Below are 23,136 nucleotides of genomic sequence, written 5' to 3' on the forward strand. Positions count from 1 at the left end.
TTGATTCAGTGAACTTATTGAGTACAGTAGTATATGTATATAGTTAAGAACGATATTGTTTTCATACGGTTTTCACGGCCTTCTGAAAAACCACTTTGTTGAAGTAAATACAGAGGTTGAGCGAAATTATATTGAAAAATTCCGTGAGCTTATTGCTATATAGTTGAGAATGACAAATATTTGGTTATTTTGAAGTATGTAAATATTAATAGACCCAGTTTATCACCGGACACAAACAATGTGAAAATTAGTTATTTTGAAAGCAAAAAAATGTCAAAAATTAAGACGTTAGAGCACCTGCAATTCATTACCGGGACAAGAAAAAATGTCATGCCTTATGCAAATTCGGAGGACACGTTGATCGATTAGAACAAATACGCCGAGAAAAACACAACCACCTACCATACCGGTAAAACCATTCGACTGAGGACTGAGTTCTCGATGAAGATATCCATGTTCCAGTTCGAAAATTCCCTAATCCGCATCCGCTTTCATCGAAACCGGCAGGCAGTCCCGCCGTCAGCTCCCGAACTGCCAGCCGAGCAGTCGCCGTCGCTCCACGTCTCCACCATTGGTTGCCATGGGCGGAGCTCGACGCCGACACGCGTCCGCCCCCGGTAGGCGGGGCTTCGTCTACCTGGCACCGTCGCCGACCGCGTTCTTGACCAAACGCAGTGTCTTTTCGTTGGCAACGGTCGGATCTTTGGAGTGCTAGTGAGCGTGGTCTCGAAAACCGCATAAAACCACCGGACAATTCTCTCTCGAGTCGTTTACCAGTCGTCAAAGTGGCTCCGGCTGAAAAACGCGGCTCCAGCAGCCCGCCATCCGCGAATATGCTGGTCCCCCCCGACATGTTGGCGGCGCAATCCAAGATGGTGTACCAGCTGAACAAGTACTACACGGAGAAAGTGCAATCGCGCAAGCTGACCAGCGCCAAGACCATCCAGGAAGTGTGCCGCGTGGTGCAGGACGTGCTCAAGGAGGTGGAGGTGCAGGAACCGAGGTTCATCTCGTCCCTGACCGATTACAACGGCCGCTACGAGGGCCTGGAGGTGATCTCGCCGACGGAATTCGAAGTGGTGCTCTATCTGAATCAGATGGGCGTGTTGAACTTCGTGGACGACGGTACCTTGCCCGGTTGTGCCGTGCTGAAACTGAGCGACGGCCGAAAACGTTCCATGTCGCTCTGGGTGGAGTTCATCACGGCTTCCGGTTACCTGTCGGCGAGGAAGATGCGTTCCCGCTTCCAGACCCTGGTGGCTCAGGCGTGCGACAAATGTTCCTATCGGGATTCCGTCAAGATGATCGCGGACACCACCGAGGTGAAGCTGAGGATCCGGGAACGTTTCATAGTACAAATAACGCCCGCGTTCAAGTGCACGGGACTGTGGCCTCGATCCGCCGCCCATTGGCCCCTGCCCCAGATACCCTGGCCTCATCCCAACCTTGTCGTCGAAGTTAAAACCGAGGGTTTCGACCTACTGTCCAAAGAATGCATCGCGCTACAAGGAAAACAATCCGCCATGGAGGGCGACGCCTGGGTCCTCTCGTTCCTCGAGGCGGAAAACCGTCTCCTCCAAGGCGGATGTCGAAAACGCTGCCTCAGCATCCTCAAAACCCTCCGGGACCGTCACCTGGACCTTCCCGGCAACCCGGTCACCAGTTATCACATGAAAACCCTGCTCTTGTACGAGTGCGAGAAACATCCCCTCGAAAGCGAATGGAGCGAAGCCTGCATAGCCGACAGGATCAACGGGATCTTCCTCCAGCTCATCTCCTGCCTTCAGTGTCGAAGATGCCCGCACTATTTCCTCCCAAACTTAGACCTGTTCAAAGGCAAATCGCCCAGTGCTTTAGAAAATGCTGCGAAACAAGTGTGGAGGCTAACCAGGGAAATGTTAACGAACTCCCGATGCTTCGAGAAGTTATAAAACTCTAGCGAATGTGTTTTAGTTCAGTCCCTAGTAAGTACCTTAGTTAAAACTCTAAACAAATGTAGGGACTTTAATCCAATTGGCGTGTAAATAAACAGTTTCGCTGTACAAAAACAAAAAGATTTATATACAGTAACAGTTTGTTGTTTGTTTGTTTGTTCATTGAGTGTGAATCCGTCGGAACAGTTATGCGTGTTGCCTTGTTAGAGAAATAGACGAGTAAAATAGAATGTGGAGTTTCTTATTATTATTACTTACGTATATATCAATTGACTGTGATTTTTAATAGTTATATAGACTGCTTTAAGATAATGTACTGTTTCTTAGGTATGGTATTTTTGTAACGTAAATACAATGTTAATAAAAATTTGATAAACTAACCAATTTCTTTTAGTTCAGAGCCTTCTAAACACACTATATCGCCGCAGTTTTCTTATTCCTATTACTAGTAATAATATTTATCATGAATATGTTATTTTAAGCTCGAAAACAAAAGTTCTAGAAATATTGTTTAAAGTTTTCTGGCCTAGATTTACATAATTCGCCATTATATATCATCATATCAATATTATTATTGGGTAACACTATTATAATAGTTTTGTTTGGTGTAATCATTAAATGCTCATGTTTTTAGTATTATTTTTACTGTTACTACGGTTTCTTTCTTTACTAAAGTGACTTTGTTATTTTGATGAGATTTCCAGCAATATATTTGGTTTTTCTTACATTCTTGTTAATACGTCATGACTCTTAAAACTTCTGTTAGTTTGATTAGTTACTTATGACTGTACTATATACAATTTTCCTCACTTTATTAATAAAATTTCGTCACCCAAACCTATCAATATTTCATATAAGGCCATGCCTATATCTTTATACATAATTTTATTAATTATAATTCTCTTTTTTGACTGAAATAATGACATGACTTCTGTTTATAATATTGGTGCTTTGATTAATAGTTATACATTGCATTTACCACCAAGTTTAATAATGTGTGTTAGGTGCTTGTATTTACACCATATTTCTTAGATAAATACAGAAGAATCATTGCTCTGCAACAAGATACAGTTTAGTGAAAAAAAATCAACAGTTATCAGGTCTTTTGAGGCGGAAGGACGACGTATAACATTTTAGGCCATACTATTTTTTGATTACAATAGACCCCAGCCAAATTACATAATCTGAAACATAAACTGTCTTCTATCTGTTTTGATTCTAAATTATTCTGAAGTATTCATTTCCTCTGTTGTTACAGCTAAATCCCAACATTTCCTGTGTTATTTGCCTTCTAAATCTGACATTCTGAATTTAGGAGTTTCTAGCTCAAAAACCTCTAGAAATAAAAACTTTCTAAGTAATGAATAGTATTGACAAGCGTCAAATTTAATACTAATAATTTCTTCGAAGTATAAATAACTTTTTCTGAAGTATATTGGTATATTTAATTAAAATTTGTTATACAAATATTGCGGAGTAATCAGTAGCCATTACCCTCAAATAATACTCATTGTTTGTAGGCCAGACAGAACACATAATATGTATTGTAAACTGTCTGATTCCAAACGGTTTTTTTTCTCCTTGTATTATAACTGAATTCTCAAATTTTTTTAAGGTTTGTCTTCTAAATGTGATGTTCTGAATTTAAGAGCTTCTAGCCAAATTTTTCTAATTCTTAGGTAAGCGATAGTACAGATAAGTTTCAAATTTAGTGTTCAAATTCATCTTTTGAAATCATAAAAAAACTGTTTCTTGAGTATCTACTTTATCTAGGCTTCTAAAATCTTTATATTTTTACCTATTAATTAAAATAAATTATACAAGTATTTAGGAGTAAGAGATGTTCAAAATCATGTAATTATACACATATAAAAGATAAGAGAGGATACATAATAACTAACAATGAGAAAATAATAGTGGAAGGTGGCTATGATAAATGTTTGATGATAAAAAGAAGCTTTATTAACAAAGCACCACCAAATTTCCATGTATACTTTAGAAAATTTAAATAAATTAATAAATAATATAAATTGAATATTCTTGCTTTGATATTATTACATTTTAGACCAATAATAGAATGATACATTATTATTTTAAGATATTATTTCTTGATATGTAAAAATAACGATAATAAGATCTAAATTATCAGGCTTTGAATATACAATAAAAGCTATTTCTATGCAGTATACAATTTCCCATTCATTTAACATTATTTTGATTCAATTGTTGTTAAAAACAAAAATAATAACGCTGTAAAAACTATTCACTAATATAAAAGTAATTTTATAAAATATGTTTGCCTTTGTTACATTTTTCTCGTTAGTCTGAATTTATTCTAATATAACTCTTGTAATTTTAATTAACTATTGATTAGTAATTTTGAATTGCCGTTTGCTCTGTGAAACTTGGAGAAAATAAACTGTATTCTTCAGGAGATCATATGATATGCCAGTAAGACGAAACAAAAAGTATTTACTGACTAATGAAGTATCGCTTCAGAGATAAAATAAAGACACGCCATTTTTACATAAAGCAAGGACTAAATTATAGAAAACTTAATATTAGTTTAATATATTTTCTATTAGAATGTATGCACTAGATCATTTTCCTATTTTAATAGAAATATTGGGAACCCAATTCGCGTGAAGCGGTTTACTCAATATGTTTACATGTTTACAACAAATTTAGAAGAATTAGAAAACGTCCTCATTCAAGATATACAGCGAAGTGATTGAAAAGAAAACCATATTATTCTCGGTTGATTTCGTCTCGGATTTTAATTGATAAATTGACGATCTACTGCCATCTTATCAAGAACAATTCGCTATAGAGTCCACATTAACACAAAAGTTTAAAATTAACATTTTCTCAACATAATAATTTAATGGGATTTGATGATTCATGTCTTTTTTTAAAACAGTACCTATTTCATCGAATAAATTCAAATTAGCTAATCAGAATTGATCGATCGGAACAAATTTACAAGAACCAAAAAACTTATCATTTTCTAAAAACGTCTCATTCAAGATATGAAGCTGACTGATTCGACAAAAAAAGACCCGCGTTATAGCCGGTTGATTTTTTATTTATAACGAGCTGGCATGGACACTTTTTATGGGTTACCACGTATTAAACATCCAAAGAACATGAAAGATTGTATCGTGTGTTCGTAAAAAAAATAATTGGAATTTTAATAAAATGAAAAATCCCGAAACAGAAGACTAATAAAACACGATACACCAGCGCTGTTAGATTCATTAAGTTTCCGAGATGGATTCAGACGATAATAAACAATTAATTTTATTTATTTTTACCACTACGTAATATAATTGGTGGTCGAGATTATTTATCAAATAAAACTATCTCTCTAGTTAATTTGAATGTCTCTATATAAACGACAACTTTATGGGAGTGTCGCATTTTGTAAGGATATAACAGTAGAATGGAATGAGGATAAATATGGAGATTAATTAAGGCCTTATTTAATATGTTTATGTACTTTATGTTATCATTTCTACTTCAGGAGATTGAAAATAGTTTTCCTCTTAGCATATTATTAAGATTTAGATTCTTAACAACTTTTGTATCACATAGTAGTGTAGGTGTGTTGTTTATTGTCTGTTCTCTCATGCATGCTCTCATGTTCATGTTTCTTTCCATTTTTCTGTTAATGCTCAGTCTCTTCCTCGACCGAACTTTTCCTGTCTTCTGAAGTATTTTTTTATGTACGCTTCCACTGGTTCAGTATTCAGAGTTTCTTTTAATTATTTCATTCTCGTCCTTTTTATATTAATTATGCTACTGACTTTTCTCAGTTTTTACTGCTTGAATCTTAATTTTATCTCCCTTTGACAGTACCCATGTCCCTCAACTTTATATTAGGATTAGTCTATAAAATGCTATATATACTTTTATTTTAGTTTTGCTTGATATTTTCCGTTTATTAATGAATTTGATATTTATTAGCGAAGTACGAATTCATGGTTTTTCCAATTCCGTCATTCATTTCCATCTACTGGCTTACATTACTTATGATTATTATACTCAGTTACTTAGACTAATTTACTTGTTCTATCTTTACACCCTCATTTTGGATATTTATTGATTCTTGCTCTCCCATCATCATGAGTCTCATTTTACATTTATTCATTATCATTCCATATTCTCTCAGTATCATATTCCATCTGTTTAAGATATTCTGTAGATGTGTCCTATCAGTTCTTATTAAATCTTATTCTTGTTCAGAAATTAAGTCTTGTTCGACATTTTTATCACTTCGCACTTTAATATTATAAACAGGGTATTATTTATAATTATTGCTATTTTATATGTCCTCAAGCTAAATCATAGTGTAGCCAAAAGATCTGAGGACTACTTGTGAAACATTAAAATATTCTGTTAATAAACAATTTCCTCGATCTTTTAAAGTAAATTTAGCTTTGTTTATACTTCATTTTTGCTTTTGTATGTACGTATCGTTTTCTAATGTTGTATAAAATGTAGATTTCATTTATCATTACACTATAAAAATAATTAGTGGTTATATTTGGTGCTAAAGTGTTTTTATAGAGAGTAACTAGGTAAAAGAACTGTCATTTTAAATTTGATATGCTTACAATGATAGAATGCATTCATTATTCACATTTAAAAATGATATGAAGAGACAGGGTAATTTATTTAAAGAGATTTCTATATCCATGTATTTTGTAGATAAAGAGTTTCGTAATTTGAATATCTATAAATCTGAATCAAAGCCAATAATAATCAAATATCTAAAAAGAATAGATATATGAAAAGGGAATGAACACTTTTAATTGCTTAGTATAGAAAAAGCTAAAATATTTGTTACCTAGAAAAATATACAAGAATGCAGAATATAACTAGGTTTAATATTGCCTGAATGAAAAACTGTTTTAACAGGAAATTTGATATTACTGTATAAATTTACGAAGCTGATATTTCCAGCAGATATAATTAAATTTTATCGCTGTTTCTAACATTATAAATGAAAAATTATATATTTAATACAACAGTGCTAATTTTAACAAATTTAGCATTAAGTATTATAAAAATAAAATATTTCTAACATTAGGAATCAATACTGACGAAAAGATACCATCTATTTTGAAACTTAGGCTGTTTCTGATATATGAATGAAAATAATGTTTAAATAATATTTAAGAAAAATATCCATATTTTTTAATCTAACGAATATAATATAGAAGTTATATTAGTATAAAATAATATATATAGTCAATTCAAAATAGCAGTGACACGAGTGTCAATATATGTCTGTCTAAATTTGTAAATTCGTTTTACAGTGAGATAATATTATCCTTGTCATTTTATTCTACTTAAAAAGAGATAGAATGATGTTAGAGAAGTTCGAACATGTAACGGAATGAGCCTGCAAAAGTTGTCCGATTGCCAAACTTCTGAAAATTCTTCAAAATATTATAATTACGGGTTATAAATCGGTAAACGTTGTGTTAACGCTTTGTTTTAATACATTTGAAATCGCCACGGTTTTAATTGAAAATATTTTTTTCGCCTTGCAGCTGCACTTTATATTAGTACGGACACGGTCACTAAAATATCTCAAAAATGGAAAAACAATATAACCTTAAATTCGACAAAAAGAAACCGCGTTTATGCGAAACAGGTGATGAATCAAGATCAATCTTGGTGTCTCAAGACAAGTAAGTACAGTAAGACAGTACAAGTAAGACAGTAAGTAGATTTTTCAATCGAAACATAATTTAATACAATTATTTCAGAGAAAATTGTTAGTCTGGAAAGTACCCTCAAAGATCCAAAAGATATACAGCTATTTGAGAGATGTAGAACATCCGTTCATACATTGTTGTATAATATAGGATTTAAGTGGTGTAAAGATAACCCACGAAGGGGTTTAATGGAACTTCCAGAGATTGCTTTTAAAATAATACAATTTTTAAAAACATGTAACAAAATAATGCAAGAATTATATCAATTTATAAATTAAAAAGAGCCATGAATATTTCAGAATGCTACATTGGGTTGCTCATGGCAAGATGATAATAAATATAGTATAAAGACAACAAAGGTTAATAGAAAAAGGTAAACGTTGGAATAACTATCGATTAGGTTTTGTTAGTCATAACATTAATTCATAGCAGACACATAGTTCTTCATGCTGGAAACAGGAATGGTTTTATTTTTGGTGCAGAATTAGTGTATCTCTAATGTGACTACCATGAAGAAATGAATCATAACTTGTCTTTGCGGTAGTTTGAAAATCAGCTTTTAAAAACTTGGAGGAACCATCAGTTATTGTTAAGTACAATCCATCATATCTACATATATATATATATATATATATATATATATATATATATATATATATATATATATATATAAATATATGTATATAGTACTGGTGGAGAAAATCCTAACAAGTTCATCAACAACGGCTGCAATTAAGGAATGGTTTAAAGTACATAAAATATAAGTTTCGAGGAAATCATGTTAACGAATGAACTATTTGAAATTATTACTCGGTAAATATAAATGAAATATTTAATTGCATTTTACGTAATTTACTTTTTTAGAATTAGGCCTGAGAAAAGATACATAGTAGATCAGATTACTGAATGTTATGGCCACAGAGTATTATGTCTCCCTTCCTATCACTGCATTTGTAATCCAATTGAGTTGATATGGGGTATTGCAAAGAATTATTACAATAGATATTCAGGTCGAGGAGGATATCCAAACCAAAACTGTCTGGATTTATGGAAAGAGACATTGTCGAAAATAACACCTTCGGTTTGTGTGAGCTCGATCAGACACATTGAGGAAGAATTGAAAGAAAAAAGTTCTAGGGTGACTACCATGAAGAAATGGTTAGTTCGAAAATCTTAGAGCAAGTTTTTAATAGATTGGAAATAAGCAGCTTGGTTATTAACTTGACTAGTATTTCTGAAAGTGACTGTGATTGAATAAAACTTTATGAATGTTGGTTTATGATTCAATGCTGACGATTACCAAGACAGGGTGATGAAAGAGGAAACCACTAAAGGTTAGTATACAATTAATATACTTTAATTGTAGGGAATTGTATTATAGAGTGTGAAAGCTTTATGAGCATGTGTGTTATTGTTCAGAATATACATGAACGTTTGGTTAACATGTATGAGGAGAGAAATAACACTAACTGTTTTGCAGATATGGCAAATGCATTAAGGAGAATGCAGTGATTAAATGTAGTTTTATCAAGAAAGATGTATACAGATAGTAACAGGACAAACTAAAGAGAAATATAGTAATATCATAATGACTTTACAAGGATACATTGCATCGAAAGAAACAAGAACTAAGCGTAAAACATAAATCTGCTCTCTAATGAAAGTAAAATACATTATTCAGATATATAATTGTTAATTAAGTGGATTAGGTCTTCGGGGGATACCACTACATACAAAAACGCGTCTAGAACCCTACCGATATTAGTGTGAAAAACAGCTCAATGTATATATAATAAAACAACTCTAACCTATAAATTATTGTGGCTGTAAAATTAATTGTAGTTTTAAGTTCTTCGATAATAAATGCATTTGATGTACTATAATGTTAAAATAAATTATATTTAATAGAATATTTGTTCAATTATTTTATTTATATTAAAATTGTGTTATATGTCAGAGTCTAAATGTACCAAAACTCAGAGTAGCTGTGGCAACATTGCGACGTTTCCCGTGTCACTGCTATTTTGAATCGACTATAGATCCCCATATTTTCAGCTATATATTCTTGCTTAAATCAAATTTATGAGATTTTTTTTAATGGCTTATAATTGTCAATAAAATAAACAAACGTTCTATATTTGCGCTTATATAAGTTGTAACATTATATATAGTTTAAAAACATATTATTGTTGAAATTATGTACTTACCAATACATAAAATGACTGTAATTTTAGGTCATGCCCACTTACCTGAAACAAAAAGAAAATATTATTAAACTGTACTGTATAATATGGATCAATTGGTGGTATTATAGATTAAGAAAAATAATTTTAAGTAACTAACTTTATTCTTGGATTGATTTATTTAAACTTTAATATATGATGTTGTTAGTCAACATATAAAACGTATACACCTTGAAGTTGTTTAATGAATGGCTTGTTATATAGTAAAATAGACAATAGCGAAGAAGCCACGCGAAAATTTCAACAGGCAAGTGACAATATAAATAATTGGACCCAAACTTGATAAAAATTAACGAAAGTAAATCTCTGCATTTGCAGTTAAAGATAATCAGACCGCATAAGCACCAATAACAATAAATAATACTATTTCATATAGCAACAACGCTCTCAAGCATCTCAAGTAGTAGTATCTCTCAAGCAACAAGTATCTCGGAATGAATCTTGATGCAAAGTTCGCTGGAAGGAATATGTAAAAATGAAAAGGAAAGAATTGGAGTTAAAATATAGGAACATGTATTAAAAGTAGTAAAACTTATATGGGAATACAGAATTCTATTATGGGGATGTTCCGCGAAAACTTGTTACCGATAAATAGCATACAAGTTTTCCAGAACAAAGTTTTGAGAATTATTGTAGGTGCACCGAGATACTACAGAACTGATGACATATTATACACACATTATACATAAACATTATTACTAGCATAGGGAACTATCGACTGAAAACAGTCGAAACAGTCGATAGTCAAAAAACTAACGACTGAAAATAGTAATTACTATTTTCAGTCAAATGCACGGTTCGATTGTTTTGTTCAATTCGTAATGTCCGACAAAGATGACCGAACCCTTTATGGTATAAATTGTGAGAGAGGAAAGGATGGAGATAATTGCTTGGAACAGTTAATTTTAAGTGTTCTTATATTTTCCTTATGTTTTTTTCTTATATTTTTTAATTTAAAGAAGAAAAGTAAAAAAGTAATTACTGAATACTACTTAACAGGCTATTAATAATTTAATTTTAAAGGAAGTAGAAGAAGAAGTACTTTTATATTTGAACGTTCTGTGGATCTGTTAAAAGGAATGGAATTTTTCTATGGAATGGAATATGCAATGTTAATGCTATATGCTTTTTCCTTTCCATTCTTTGATATTTCCAACATGCCCACACCTACTCCATCTAAGCCAGCACTAGCGTCGACCCATTGTTGTGTCTGATTTTGCCAGTTCCATGTTTGTCCAGGCAGTGCCCGCTACAATCCTCAAGACTTGTCATCTTCTCTCTAGTATACCTTGGAAATTTAGGCATCTATCTATAGCTATTCCCAAGTACCGTATTGTTTCCTGAACTCATCTAGTCTTATTGTCTATACGTATTGACGTTGGTCCGAACTTTTTTCCTCCCCACAACCATAGTGCGTCGGTCTTCTCCGGATTGTAATTGTAATCGCTCCGTTGTTCTACGCCCACTTCTTGCAGGTCTCCCAGCATTTATCCCAGGCCACATGTATATTGTTTTTTATAGTATTTATTGCTAATCAAAATGACCTGATCGTTCGCGAGCGCCTGAATCTTGCTGTGATACTTCCCCATGTCCACTCCGTGTATTGTCCGAAACCAGCAGATCGTAAACAAGAATCATATCGTGGGTCCAAGACTGGAGCCTTGCGGGCAGCTCCTGTCTACGCGTTCTGTTACATTTTTACTTGTAACACTACAATCGGACAAAAAGCTCGCCACTGTAGATGTTAATTTCCGCCGTATTTGGCACCATTCCATCTCGCTTAGCACTGCGTGCGACTATTGAGACTATAAATCTATTTCACGGAGATTTGCGGCTCTTTTAAAATCAAATGGTGGCTGGTGAATGAATATTGTGCATATGCCTGGTGTTCATATTATTTTCTCCACCCTCCGTATAATAGGTCAATTGAAAAGACTCCGGCCTGACACATAGATGGCGCTACTAGAATTAAATACATGTTTTTTAGTTAGCCCCAACCTTCAAAAGATGCATGTATAAATTTGACAGCTGTCGGATCATTAGTTTGTGAATTATAGCATTTTGAGTGAAGCAACTTTTGTTATTGTGAACAAAAAATGGATAAAAAAGAATTTCGCGTGTTGATAAAATATTGCTTGTTGAAGGGAAAAAATACAGTTCAAGCAAAAACTTGGCTCGATGCCGACTTTCCGGACACTGCCCCATGAAAATCAACCATCAAGGATTGATATGCTAAGTTTAGACGTGGTGAAATGAGCACCGAAGATGATGAATGCAGTGGACGCCCAAAAAGGTGATTACCGACGAAAACATTAAAAAAATCCACAACATGATCTTGAATGACCGTAAATTAAAATTGAATACACTCTAAGAATTAGACACTCAAAAGATATCACTAATATTTGGGTATGAGGAAGCTCTGTGCAAAGTGGGTGCCGCGCGAGCTTACTTTTGACCAAAAACAACGACGAGTTGATGATTCGGAGCAGTATTTGAAGATGATCAAGCGTAATAAACCCGAGTTTTTGCGTCGATATGTGGCAATGGATAAAACATGGCTCCATCATTTCACTCCGAAGTCCAATCGACAGTCATCCGAGTGGACTACACACGATGAACCCGTTCCAAAGCGTGGGAAAACGTAACAGTCACCTGGCAAGGTTATGGTGTCGGTATTTTGGGATGCTCATGGAACAATTTTCATTGACTATCTTGAAAAAGGAAGGACCATCAACAGCAACTATTACATAGTGTAAAACGGCCGCATTTGAAGAAAAAGAAAGTGCTGCTTGGCCATGACAATGCACCGTGTCAAAAATCCATTGATTGGGCTTCGAATTGCTTCCTCATCCACCGTATTCTCCAGATCTAGCCCCCAACGACTATTTCTGTTCTCAGATCTCAAAGGAATGCTCGCTGGGAAGTAATTTTTGTCGAATGAAGAGGCGATCGCCGAAACCGAGGCCTATTTTGAAGCAAAGGACAAATCGTACTACAAAAATGGTATCGAAAAGTTGGAGGGTCACTATAATCAGTGTATCACCCAGTGTTGGAATTATGTTGAATAAATGAAATGTCGGGGAGAACTAACCCGTTATATATATTATAGAATATTCACTGCTTTAATATATGTAATTCGAGATTATGGTTAAACACGATAGTAACCTTACATCGTCTGATGCAAGACCACGCTTTACATAAAAAATGGAAACTAAACGGGCATTAAAACGTCAGAATCGTCAATTCTCGAGACAGGACCCGGCCGGTAATGCGGGCTTCGACTCATTTAATCGGACGCGAACGTCTCCAGATTACAGGCGGCGTATCCCGCCAGATCCCGTCGCGGGACGGGATGATGTTTATTCAATTGGCGATCGAGTAGGCCGTGATTTAGGCCGTCAATGAGCGTAAATTCGCCGATTTAATGCGGCCGCCACCAATTATCCGCGGGCGTTCCTCCACGTCTGCGTGTCGGTCGCCCATCGACGCCGCGTTCGAGTTATTGCTGATTGATTTTCAGCGTCCGTGTTTTACACTGGCGGCGTGTTTGTTCTTGCGGACGGACCCGCCACTAAATTAATCCCTCCCGCGTTCTCTTTGTTGCCACGCCGATTATAAATAAGAGCGCCGACTTCGCTCATACCGAGTGAATTATGGGGACCCGGACCGGGACGGGATGGTGGTCGGCCGCGAATAAATTCGTGGACGTCGTGTTGCCCCCCATGCCGCCCACCCCCCGCCTCACTCGCCGTCCGGCGCTTTCTAGCGATTATTTTTCGATAATTACGCGCCTCGCGATGGGAAACGTGATCATTAACCGTGTGGGATCGCGGCCGGACGTTGTTGGTTCTTTGCAGCGTTACGGCTTGCCGGAGTACCGATATCCTTCGATTTTACTGTCTTTTTTAGATAATTTATATATCCATATATATATATATATATATATATATATATATATATATATATATATATATATATATATATAAATGTCAATATTTTTCGCGGTGACACACACCCCTAATGTACCTATTATTTAATCAAAAACCTTCGATAAGCTTTGGCATGAAAGCCTTGCTCATAAACTACAGAAAATGCTACCAAAACAACACACCGAACTATTAAAATCATACATTACAACCAGAATGTTTAGAGTCAAACAAGAAGAAGCTTACTCTACAATAAAAGAAGCTAAAGCAGGTGTACCACAAGAAAGTGTACTTACTGGGACCAATGCTTTCTCTACTCTACATTTGTGATATACCACAAATGGAAAATATTACGATGGCTACATTTGATGGCTGATGATACTGCGATTATAGTTGTCGGAGACAATAGTGAAGAAGTCTCACGAACATTACAACAGGCAAGTGACAATATAAATAATTGGACACAAGCTTGGAAAATAAGAATTAATGAAAGTAAATCTGTACATGTGCAGTTCACCTATAAACAGACCATACAAGCACCAATAATATTAAATAACACTATCATTCCATATAGCAACAACGCTAAATATCTTGGAATGAACCTCAATGCAAAACTTCGCTGGAAGGAACATATAAAGAAGAAAAGAAAAGAACTGGAATTAAGATATAGGAAAATGTACTGGCTAATTGGAACCAAATCACAATTAACAGTACATAATAAATTGCTATTATATAAGCAAATACTAAAACCTATATAGACATACGGAGTTCAATTATGGGGATGTTCTGCAAAAAGTAACATAAATCAAATACAAATTTTTCAGAACAAAGTCCTGAGAGGTATTGTGGGTGCACGCAAATACTATAGGACTGATTACATACATCGAGACCTTCAGATACCCACAGTCAGTCAAGAAATCAAGAGAATTGCAAGGGGGCATGAGGAAAGACTACATTCTCATACAAATATTGAAATATTGCAGGTATTGGATACCACCAGAACAGGAGACAGACTCAAAAGAATCAAACCATCTGATCTTTGTAGTGTTGTGTAGTGAAGTGCATATAAGAAATTCAGCAGTGACATGTATAAACATTATTTCACCAGAGACTGAGATAGGGCCGATGGGTCCTCCTAGTTATATACCTAGATTTAAGTTATTATAAAGACAAATTGTAGGTTAGACGGAAACGACAATAGTAAGTTAGTAACAATATACTAATTAAATTAAAAAAAAATTAATCAAAAAATGCTACGAATTAATTACAAAGCACATTCCAATTCCCTCACAGGTTTTTCTGTTTGGCCTTACCACCAAACTAATTTAAAAAGGACTCAATTGTTTTATAAGCTTAACAGGTTAATTGAAAAGTCCCCGGCTTGACACATTTCGCGTGTTGATAAAATATTGCTTCTTGATGGGAAAAATACAGTTGAAGCAAAAACTTGGCTTGATATCAATTGAATGTGTACATCATATCATTCACAAATATTTGGGTATGAGAAAGCTTTGTGCAAAATAGGTGCCACGCGAGCTCACTTTTGACCAAAAACAACGACGAGTTGATGATTCGGAGCAGTGTTTGAAGATGATTAAGCGTAACAAACTCGAGTTTGTTCGACAGTTCAATCATCCAATGTACAATCAACAATCCAAGTTCAATCGACAGTAATCCGAGAGGACAGCACACGATGAACACGCTCCAAAGCGTCGAAAACACAACAGTCGGCTGGTAAGGTTATGGCGTCTGTATTTTGGAATTGGAATTCAAAAAGCAAGGACCACCAACAGCAACTATTACATAGCGTTATTGGAACGTTTGAAGGACGAAATCGCCGAAAGACGCATTTGAAGAAAAAGAAAGTCCTGCTTCACCAAGAGAATGCACCGCAGCACAAGTCAGTGAAAACGATGGCAAAAATCCATGAATTTGTCTTCGAATTGTTTCCTCATCCACCTCACCAGATCTGGCCCCTAGCGACTACCTCCTTTTCTCAGATCTTAAAAGAATGCTGGCTGGGCAGAAATTTTCGTCGAATGAAGAGGTGATTGCCGAAACTGAGGCCTATTTTGAAGCAAAGGACAAATCGTACTACCAAAATGGTATCGAAAAGTTGGGGGGTCGCTATAATCAGTGTATCACCCTTGAAGGGAATTATGTTGAATAAAAAAAAAATTTGCCAAAAATATGTGTTTTACCATGGTGGGGACTTTTCAATTGACCTTTTAATGATCGTGTAGATATATGTCAGCCAGTCAGCCAGACAGATGGATACCCAGTCAGGCATCTTGAGCCTAAAAATAACACCCCAACACCGATTCCCCTATTGTAGTCGATATAATGGCGAATAAATACACGTCAAATCTGAAACAATTCCGATGTAACTAATTAGAGACTGCCTGTAGTCCCGTCCCAGTATTCACATCATACTTAAAAAGCGATCCATCAGCTGTACGTGTTCCAATCAACAACCTTCCCGACACATCGAGAGAGCGACGAGAAAGAAAAAAAATCGACCGCGCATCACTTGCCAGGAAAAATAATTTAGGGGCACTTTAAAAAAGTTCGCCGGCGACACGGACGAGATTAATGCTCAAAAGTGTTTCGGCATTGGGAGCAATTAATTCTCGTTAGATCGGTTTATTTTGTTAAACGGTGCTGGTGCTGCCGCTTGCCGGGGAAGCGGGGCGTCGCGGGCGGGGAGCGGGCGGACGCGACGCGGCGTCTTGAAAGATGAGCGTTTTTATTTTGTAAATTGATACGGGAAAATATACGCTCGAAAGATGGACGTCGCTCTCGTTTCGAAAAAAAAAACGAAATTTATTTTTCCTTATGTGGGAACAGAGCTGGCCAAAATACGTGTTTTTCTTTAATTAAAATACAAATTACAAATAAAGTTTTTAAAATACAAAACATTACCAAGGTGTTAGGTTATGCAAAAAAAATATTTTTTGCAAAAAAATTGAACCGACTTAGATTTTCAACAAAACTAAATTGTTTGTATATAGTATAATATAAAATACGTGTAACAGACAGGTTAAATAATAATAGGGCTTTTGTTTATTTTTATTTAGTTATTACAACGATTATTATGTACGTATTTTGTTTCAAAAAGTTTTTTCAGTTCCAAAAGAAAGTGTTACGTGCTCCGTACTATGTTTCTAATGAGGTGATATAACGTGATATCCTCATAAGACACATAACGAGAGTAAATAGTTAGTGTTAAGTAGTTCGTAAGAGTGCCAATGAACCCTAATGAACTTACCAGTTAGCTAAATGTGAATGATAAGAGTAAATCAATGATCTTCTACATGTTAAGTATATAATAATTGTCGTAAAAAATAATTATTGTCCATTGGGCAGATTGTTGAACCACTAAAAATTTTATATTGAATGCTTAAAAACATTGTTATTTATTGTGTAGATTTATTTATAAAATCGTGGTTATATTCCAGAAACAAAAACATTTGTTTAGTAATAAAGCACACTTTTGACTGAATAGATTTATTGAATAAATGAAAATATGCCGCCATTACATCGAGACTAATTGACTATTTGGTTTGTTGTATGATGTTTATAATCAGGTTTTTTTTCCTTCTCTATCCTGGAAAGGCATAGCAATAATCAAAAAGTGATATCTCTAGTAGATACGACAAATAAAACCTCCTACATTACTGATTATAGTGGCGATAATGCCGTGCTGTCAATGAATTCTGACCCAAAAATGGATTTACTCAAGATTCAATAAAATCTTGTTAATTACACACTGAGAAGAGAAACCTGCCCGTCCGTAAAGTGATATAACGAAGACATCCCAAAGCATCCCATTTCAGAACATTGAAAATACTTGAGCCTTTACTTGGATCGTAATGTTTTTAAACCTTTCCAGTCTCAGCTACATAAAGATGACGAAAATACAATTACTACCTTTCTGGATTCGCCATTTCAAATGGACTTACCGCACGAGAAATTATCGGTCAAAAAATTTAAACAAACAATAATGAGAGAAATTAATATTAAAAAAGCTCCTGGTTATGACTTAAATACTGGTAAAAGTTTAAAAGAACTATCAGAAAAGGGTATGAAACTACTAACTTATTAATTACTTCCCTAGCATCTGGAAAGTAGCTAAAATACTAATGATTCTTAAACCAGGAAAAATACCAGAAGATGTGACCTCCTACCGGCCTATAAGTTTATTACCGATAATCTCGAAAGTTTTCGAGAAACTGTACATCAAGAAGCTAAACTATATAATAGCAAAAAGAAAAATTATTCCAGAACATCAGTTTGGGTTTCGCAATAAGCATGGGACTATAGAACAAGTGCACAGGCTTGTAAACGAAATAAACACTGACCTAAATGCCAAAAGATATTGTTCGGCTGCTTTTCTAGATATATCTGAGGCTTTTGACAAAGTATGGCATACGGGCTTGCAGGTTAAACTAAAGAAACTTCTCCCTCATCCGGATTATCAGTTACGAAAATCGTATCTCACTGATAGACATTTTATTGTAAATCAAGGCGATGAACATACCGAATTAAATCCCATATATTCAGGAGTTCCGCAAGGTAGTGTACTGGGTCCAGTACTGTATCTTCTGTTTACGGCCGATCTTCCTACCACAAAAATAACTACTGTGGCAACATACGCAGACGACACAGCAATATTGGCATCTCATGAAGATCCGGTCACAGCATCAATATACCTACAAACCCACCTGGACCAAATACTATTTTGGTTGAAGACATGGCGCATTAAAGTCAATGAAATAAAATGCACCCATGTAACGTTTACCCTGCGTAGAAGAACATGTCCACCAGTGAATATCAATCATCGTCAACTCCCCCAAGCAGAGCAAGTTAAATATCTTGGTTTGTACTTAGATCGACGCCTAACCTGGAAGAAGCACATACTCTATAAACGAAAACAACTTCGTCTGAAATTATATCAAATGTATTGGCTCATCAGGCGCAAATCCAAGTTATCATTAGATAACAAGGTGTTGCTGTATGAGTCTATACTCAAGCCTATTTGGTCATATGGAATCCAACTATGGTGTACCGCTAGCAAATCTAATATATCCATCATTTAACGGCTCCAAAATAAGGTGTTGCGTGCCATTGTTGATGCCCCGTACTATATTTCAAATAAAGTGATACAACGCGATATTCCTCTAGAACCTATAACGAGTGTATTTCAACGTGTTTGTGTGAAGTACTTCGAAAGAGCATCCCAATGTACTCGCTAATCAGCTAAATATGCGACGTGATTAGACAAATACAAACTTTACAATAAGCCTAATTAATTAAGATAATATTTTTTACAGAAGATCGCTTAATGAATGAAGTGATTTTCTGCATGCCATGTAAATATAATATAGACATAAGAAATACTTATTGCCTATAGGGCAGATTGTGGAATCACAAAGAGTAAAAAAAAACTTGGATCGTAGATTAACACTCCAGAAGAACATCTGAACCAAGTATAAACAACCCGACAGCTCATTCTGTAGGATGCACTGGTTAACAGGCCACTAACACTTAATGAGACCAAAATGAGGACATACAAAGCGATCATCAAGCTAATCTGGACATACAAAAGTCAACATTTTATGAAAGATAACAAATTAGTAATATTTAAAAATATAAACAATATTTTATAAGGAATCATTCGAATTCGAACGAACACAAAAAAGACCCTCAGAATTAATTCACAATTCCTATAAATACATGACAAACACTTTATTTAATTAATATCCCCATTATTTCATCAGAAATATGTATGGCTTGTAATTCAAACTCGATGACAATAGACAAAAAAACAAGTGCCAAAACTATATGTTGTTTCGACAGTTTCGTTATAAATGAAATAATGACAGCCGTAAATAATATTTCGAAAATATTCCTGCAAAAACGTTTTGGATGTAATTTACAGGTCCTCTCCATATAACGCACGTCCGCCTTGCCAAATTTATGGTTTATTTTCGAAATATAAAAACACGCTTTCTTCTCTAATGTACTCATTTTCGTTTATCCAATATTTCACGCGTCCAAAAATAAAAAAAAACGCAGCGTTTTTCATCGCAATCGGAACCGTTAAAATTAGCCATCGAACGTGTATTTCAAACAACATTATTGATTTGGATAGATCGCGTTCGACCTGAGACGACGTTTTAACTAATCATTGTTAATAATAACTCTTAAATATAAAATAAAAACTGAACGAATGATTTTGAGATATATTGATACGATATCAACGGTTCCCTATAAAATATATTTGGATTTTTGTTTCCATTATAAGCTAAGAAATGGTTAGTTGAATTTCTATTCAGAAATAATGAAAGAACATTTTTCCAGGTGTATTAATAGTTATATGCTGGAGACAATACAAAACCAGAAAAAGGCAATGGATTGTAAAACTTATTGGACGAAAATCCAGCTCAAAACTCTCAACAAGTTTCAGACAGAGTTTGTAGTTGATCAGTCGACTGTTTCCAGATGTTTACATGCGATGAGAAAGATCTAAACGAAGGGAAAAGTGGCTACGACGAATTAATTGAAACTGCTGCTATTTTGAACCAATATCGTGGTTTCATTGCTTGCCAGGTAAAAAACGAGCTTTCTGTAGTATATGGTGACTGGCGATGAAAAATTAATCTACTGGTTATGGATTAGTCTAGAAGAATCATCCACATTATCATAGTGGAAACAGCAATGTGTAGTATATGTTAAAACGGCTAAGATCGAATAAAACTCTTATTACAGATACCTACCGACATCAACTGAACAAATTAAATGACATATTGTTGGAAAACAGGACCAGCAATATCAAGTAACACTAAGCCATCTTTTTGGAAAGATATACTGTTATAGCTCGAATGGAAAGATCTACTGCATCCAACACACTTATCAGACATAATGCCTTCTGATCACTACTTATACAAATGAGATGGCAGCATGGTTTGGCTGGAACACTGTCAAACCAACATCGTTATTTCAAGGATCTTGCCATAAAGATGAGAAAAATAATAAATGAGTGAAAGTGAACAAATGATTGATTAACATTAGATGTTGTTACCATAAACATTAGATTGATGTTATTTATATTCTTAAGAATCCGAATATCTTCTTTATCGTTTTTAATAGTATTCAACGGTATGGTTTACCAATTGTTGGTTAATACAATACATTACTTTTTAAACTTTTCAGCAAAATGTAATTTTTAGACAATGTGAGGCATTTTAACTTAGATGCTTTAGTTGAAAAACGATATACTGATGAATATGTTTATAATTAATAAAGATCTTATGCAATATTTTCACATATTTGGAACTAGATATATACTATATTCTTGAGTTAAACTTGACAAAATCTAGAATTTCGGTCCTTTATTTTGTTTTAGTTCTAAAAATTCTTTGATTCAAACAGACAGTGATTCAATGGACTGCAGGTAAAATTCTCGATGTTAAAATTAATAAAATTGTTTACAACTAACATTTTAAATGTGTATCAATGTTAGTATACCTAAGAATGTTTTTCCTAATAAGACATGTAGCCTATTCAAAGTTATTTTGTACATACGTCATTTAAATTAGTTAATATTGCGACGTTATGTTGCAGCATCAACTCTGAGTTTTATTTCAGTTTGACTATATATTCGTAGACGTTGAGACATCGACCATTATTCATGATGTAGTTCGTGTTGTACAAGTATATAGATTGAGAATTAATGAAGAAAAAAGTAAAGTATTAGCAACTAACGGACTGCTTGCTATTGTAAATCTCAACCGAATGACCGAACGACCAAGCTGCAGAAGCTTTTGGTTCTCGAAGTTGATACGCGCGGAAAAGAGGAAATGTTACAATGGAAACTTAAAATCCGACTCTTTCGAACGCATATTTCGCCAATCCTTCTGCTCCACTCTCTCGGAGCTACGATTATGGTTTGATGATAATAATGATGATGATGTTCATCATATATAAAAAAGAAACTTTCATATTAATAAAAATGAATATAAATCTTGGTTTAAATTCTAATATTATAAAAATGTTAAAATACAGAACAACACTAAGCGGCAGACATGTTAATAAAGCATAAAAATTCTGTTTTATGTCTCGTTATAATAACAACTGTGAACCATTTTAAAATTACCATTTAATAGCAGGAAGTGTACATAACCGATATTTCCTTTTAGCTTCGCAATGATTATAATAATTTGCGCTATCGTGGAGCCTTTTTATTTATTATTAAACCGATTTAAATTAAGTCTCACATCAGTTCCACACGTGACAGGTTAAGTATAATTTGCAATGCGAGGGGATTAAATTAGTTTTTCGATCGATTTTGGTTTTCGGCACGCACGTTCTCTGTTATACTGACCCAACAAGAAACAAACTCGATTTATAATTTCCTCATTTAGGGTTTGTGTAGGTTTACAATCGTCATATTTATAGTTCCGTTACGTAATTTAATTATCAACGTTTTTTTCTGCAGTACATTAATTCTCTTCTGCCATTAATTAAATATATTGTTTATCATAACAGGTCAATTGAAAAGCGCCCGCCCTACCATAGTAAAACATAATTTTTGGCAAAATTAGTTTTTTTTTATTGAACATAATTCCCTTCAAGGGTGATACACTGATTATAGCGACCCTCCAACTTTTCGATACCATTTTTGTAGTACGATTTGTCCTTTGCTTCAAAATAGGCCTCGGTTTCGGCGATCGCCTCTTCATTCGACAAAAATTACTTCCCAGCGAGCATTCCTTTGAGATCTGAGAACAGAAATAGTCGTTGGGGGCTAGATCTGGAGAATACGGTGGATGAGGAAGCAATTCGAAGCCCAATCAATGGATTTTTGACACGGTGCATTGTCATGGCCAAGCAGCACTTTCTTTTTCTTCAAATGCGGCCGTTTTACACTATGTAATAATTGCTGTTGATGGTCCTTCCGTTTTCAAGATAGTCAATGAAAATTGTTCCATGAGCATCCCAAAATACCGACACCATAACCTTGCCAGGTGACTGTTACGTTTTCCCACGCTTTGGAACGGGTTCATCGTGTGTAGTCCACTCGGATGACTGTCGATTGGACTTCGGAGTGAAATGATGGAGCCATATTTCATCCATTGTCACATGTCGACACAAAATCTCGGGTTTATTACGCTTGATCATCTTCAAACATTGCTACGAATCATCAACTCACCGTTGTTTTTGGTTAAAAGTGACCTCGCCCGGCACTCTACACAGAGCTTTCTCATACTCAAATATTCGTAAATGATATGATATACACGTTTAG

General features: G+C 34.8%; 2 protein-coding genes across 4 annotated transcripts in view; one reads left to right on the forward strand and one right to left on the reverse strand.

The window, feature by feature from the left end:
- The window catches only part of LOC143204719 (neurobeachin), a 520,160-nt gene that overhangs the window by 87,237 nt on the left and 409,787 nt on the right, over window positions 1–23,136 (reverse strand). The window lies entirely within an intron of this gene.
- On the forward strand, window positions 670–2,314 carry LOC143204727 (protein mab-21). The gene has a single exon (XM_076417473.1). The coding sequence runs from the start codon at window positions 834–836 to the stop codon at window positions 1,929–1,931; it is 1,098 nt and encodes a 365-aa protein (XP_076273588.1). The 5' UTR covers window positions 670–833; the 3' UTR covers window positions 1,932–2,314.

The sequence above is a fragment of the Rhynchophorus ferrugineus genome, unplaced genomic scaffold (genome assembly GCF_030347505.1).
Source record: "Rhynchophorus ferrugineus isolate W39M unplaced genomic scaffold, kcgeb_rfMv2 rfM11, whole genome shotgun sequence".
Lineage (NCBI taxonomy): Eukaryota > Metazoa > Arthropoda > Insecta > Coleoptera > Curculionidae > Rhynchophorus > Rhynchophorus ferrugineus.

Excerpts from the sequence above, each read along its gene's own strand:
- LOC143204727 (XM_076417473.1), top strand. The coding sequence starts at position 834 with ATGCTGGTCCCCCCCGACATGTTGGCGGCGCAATCCAAGATGGTGTAC.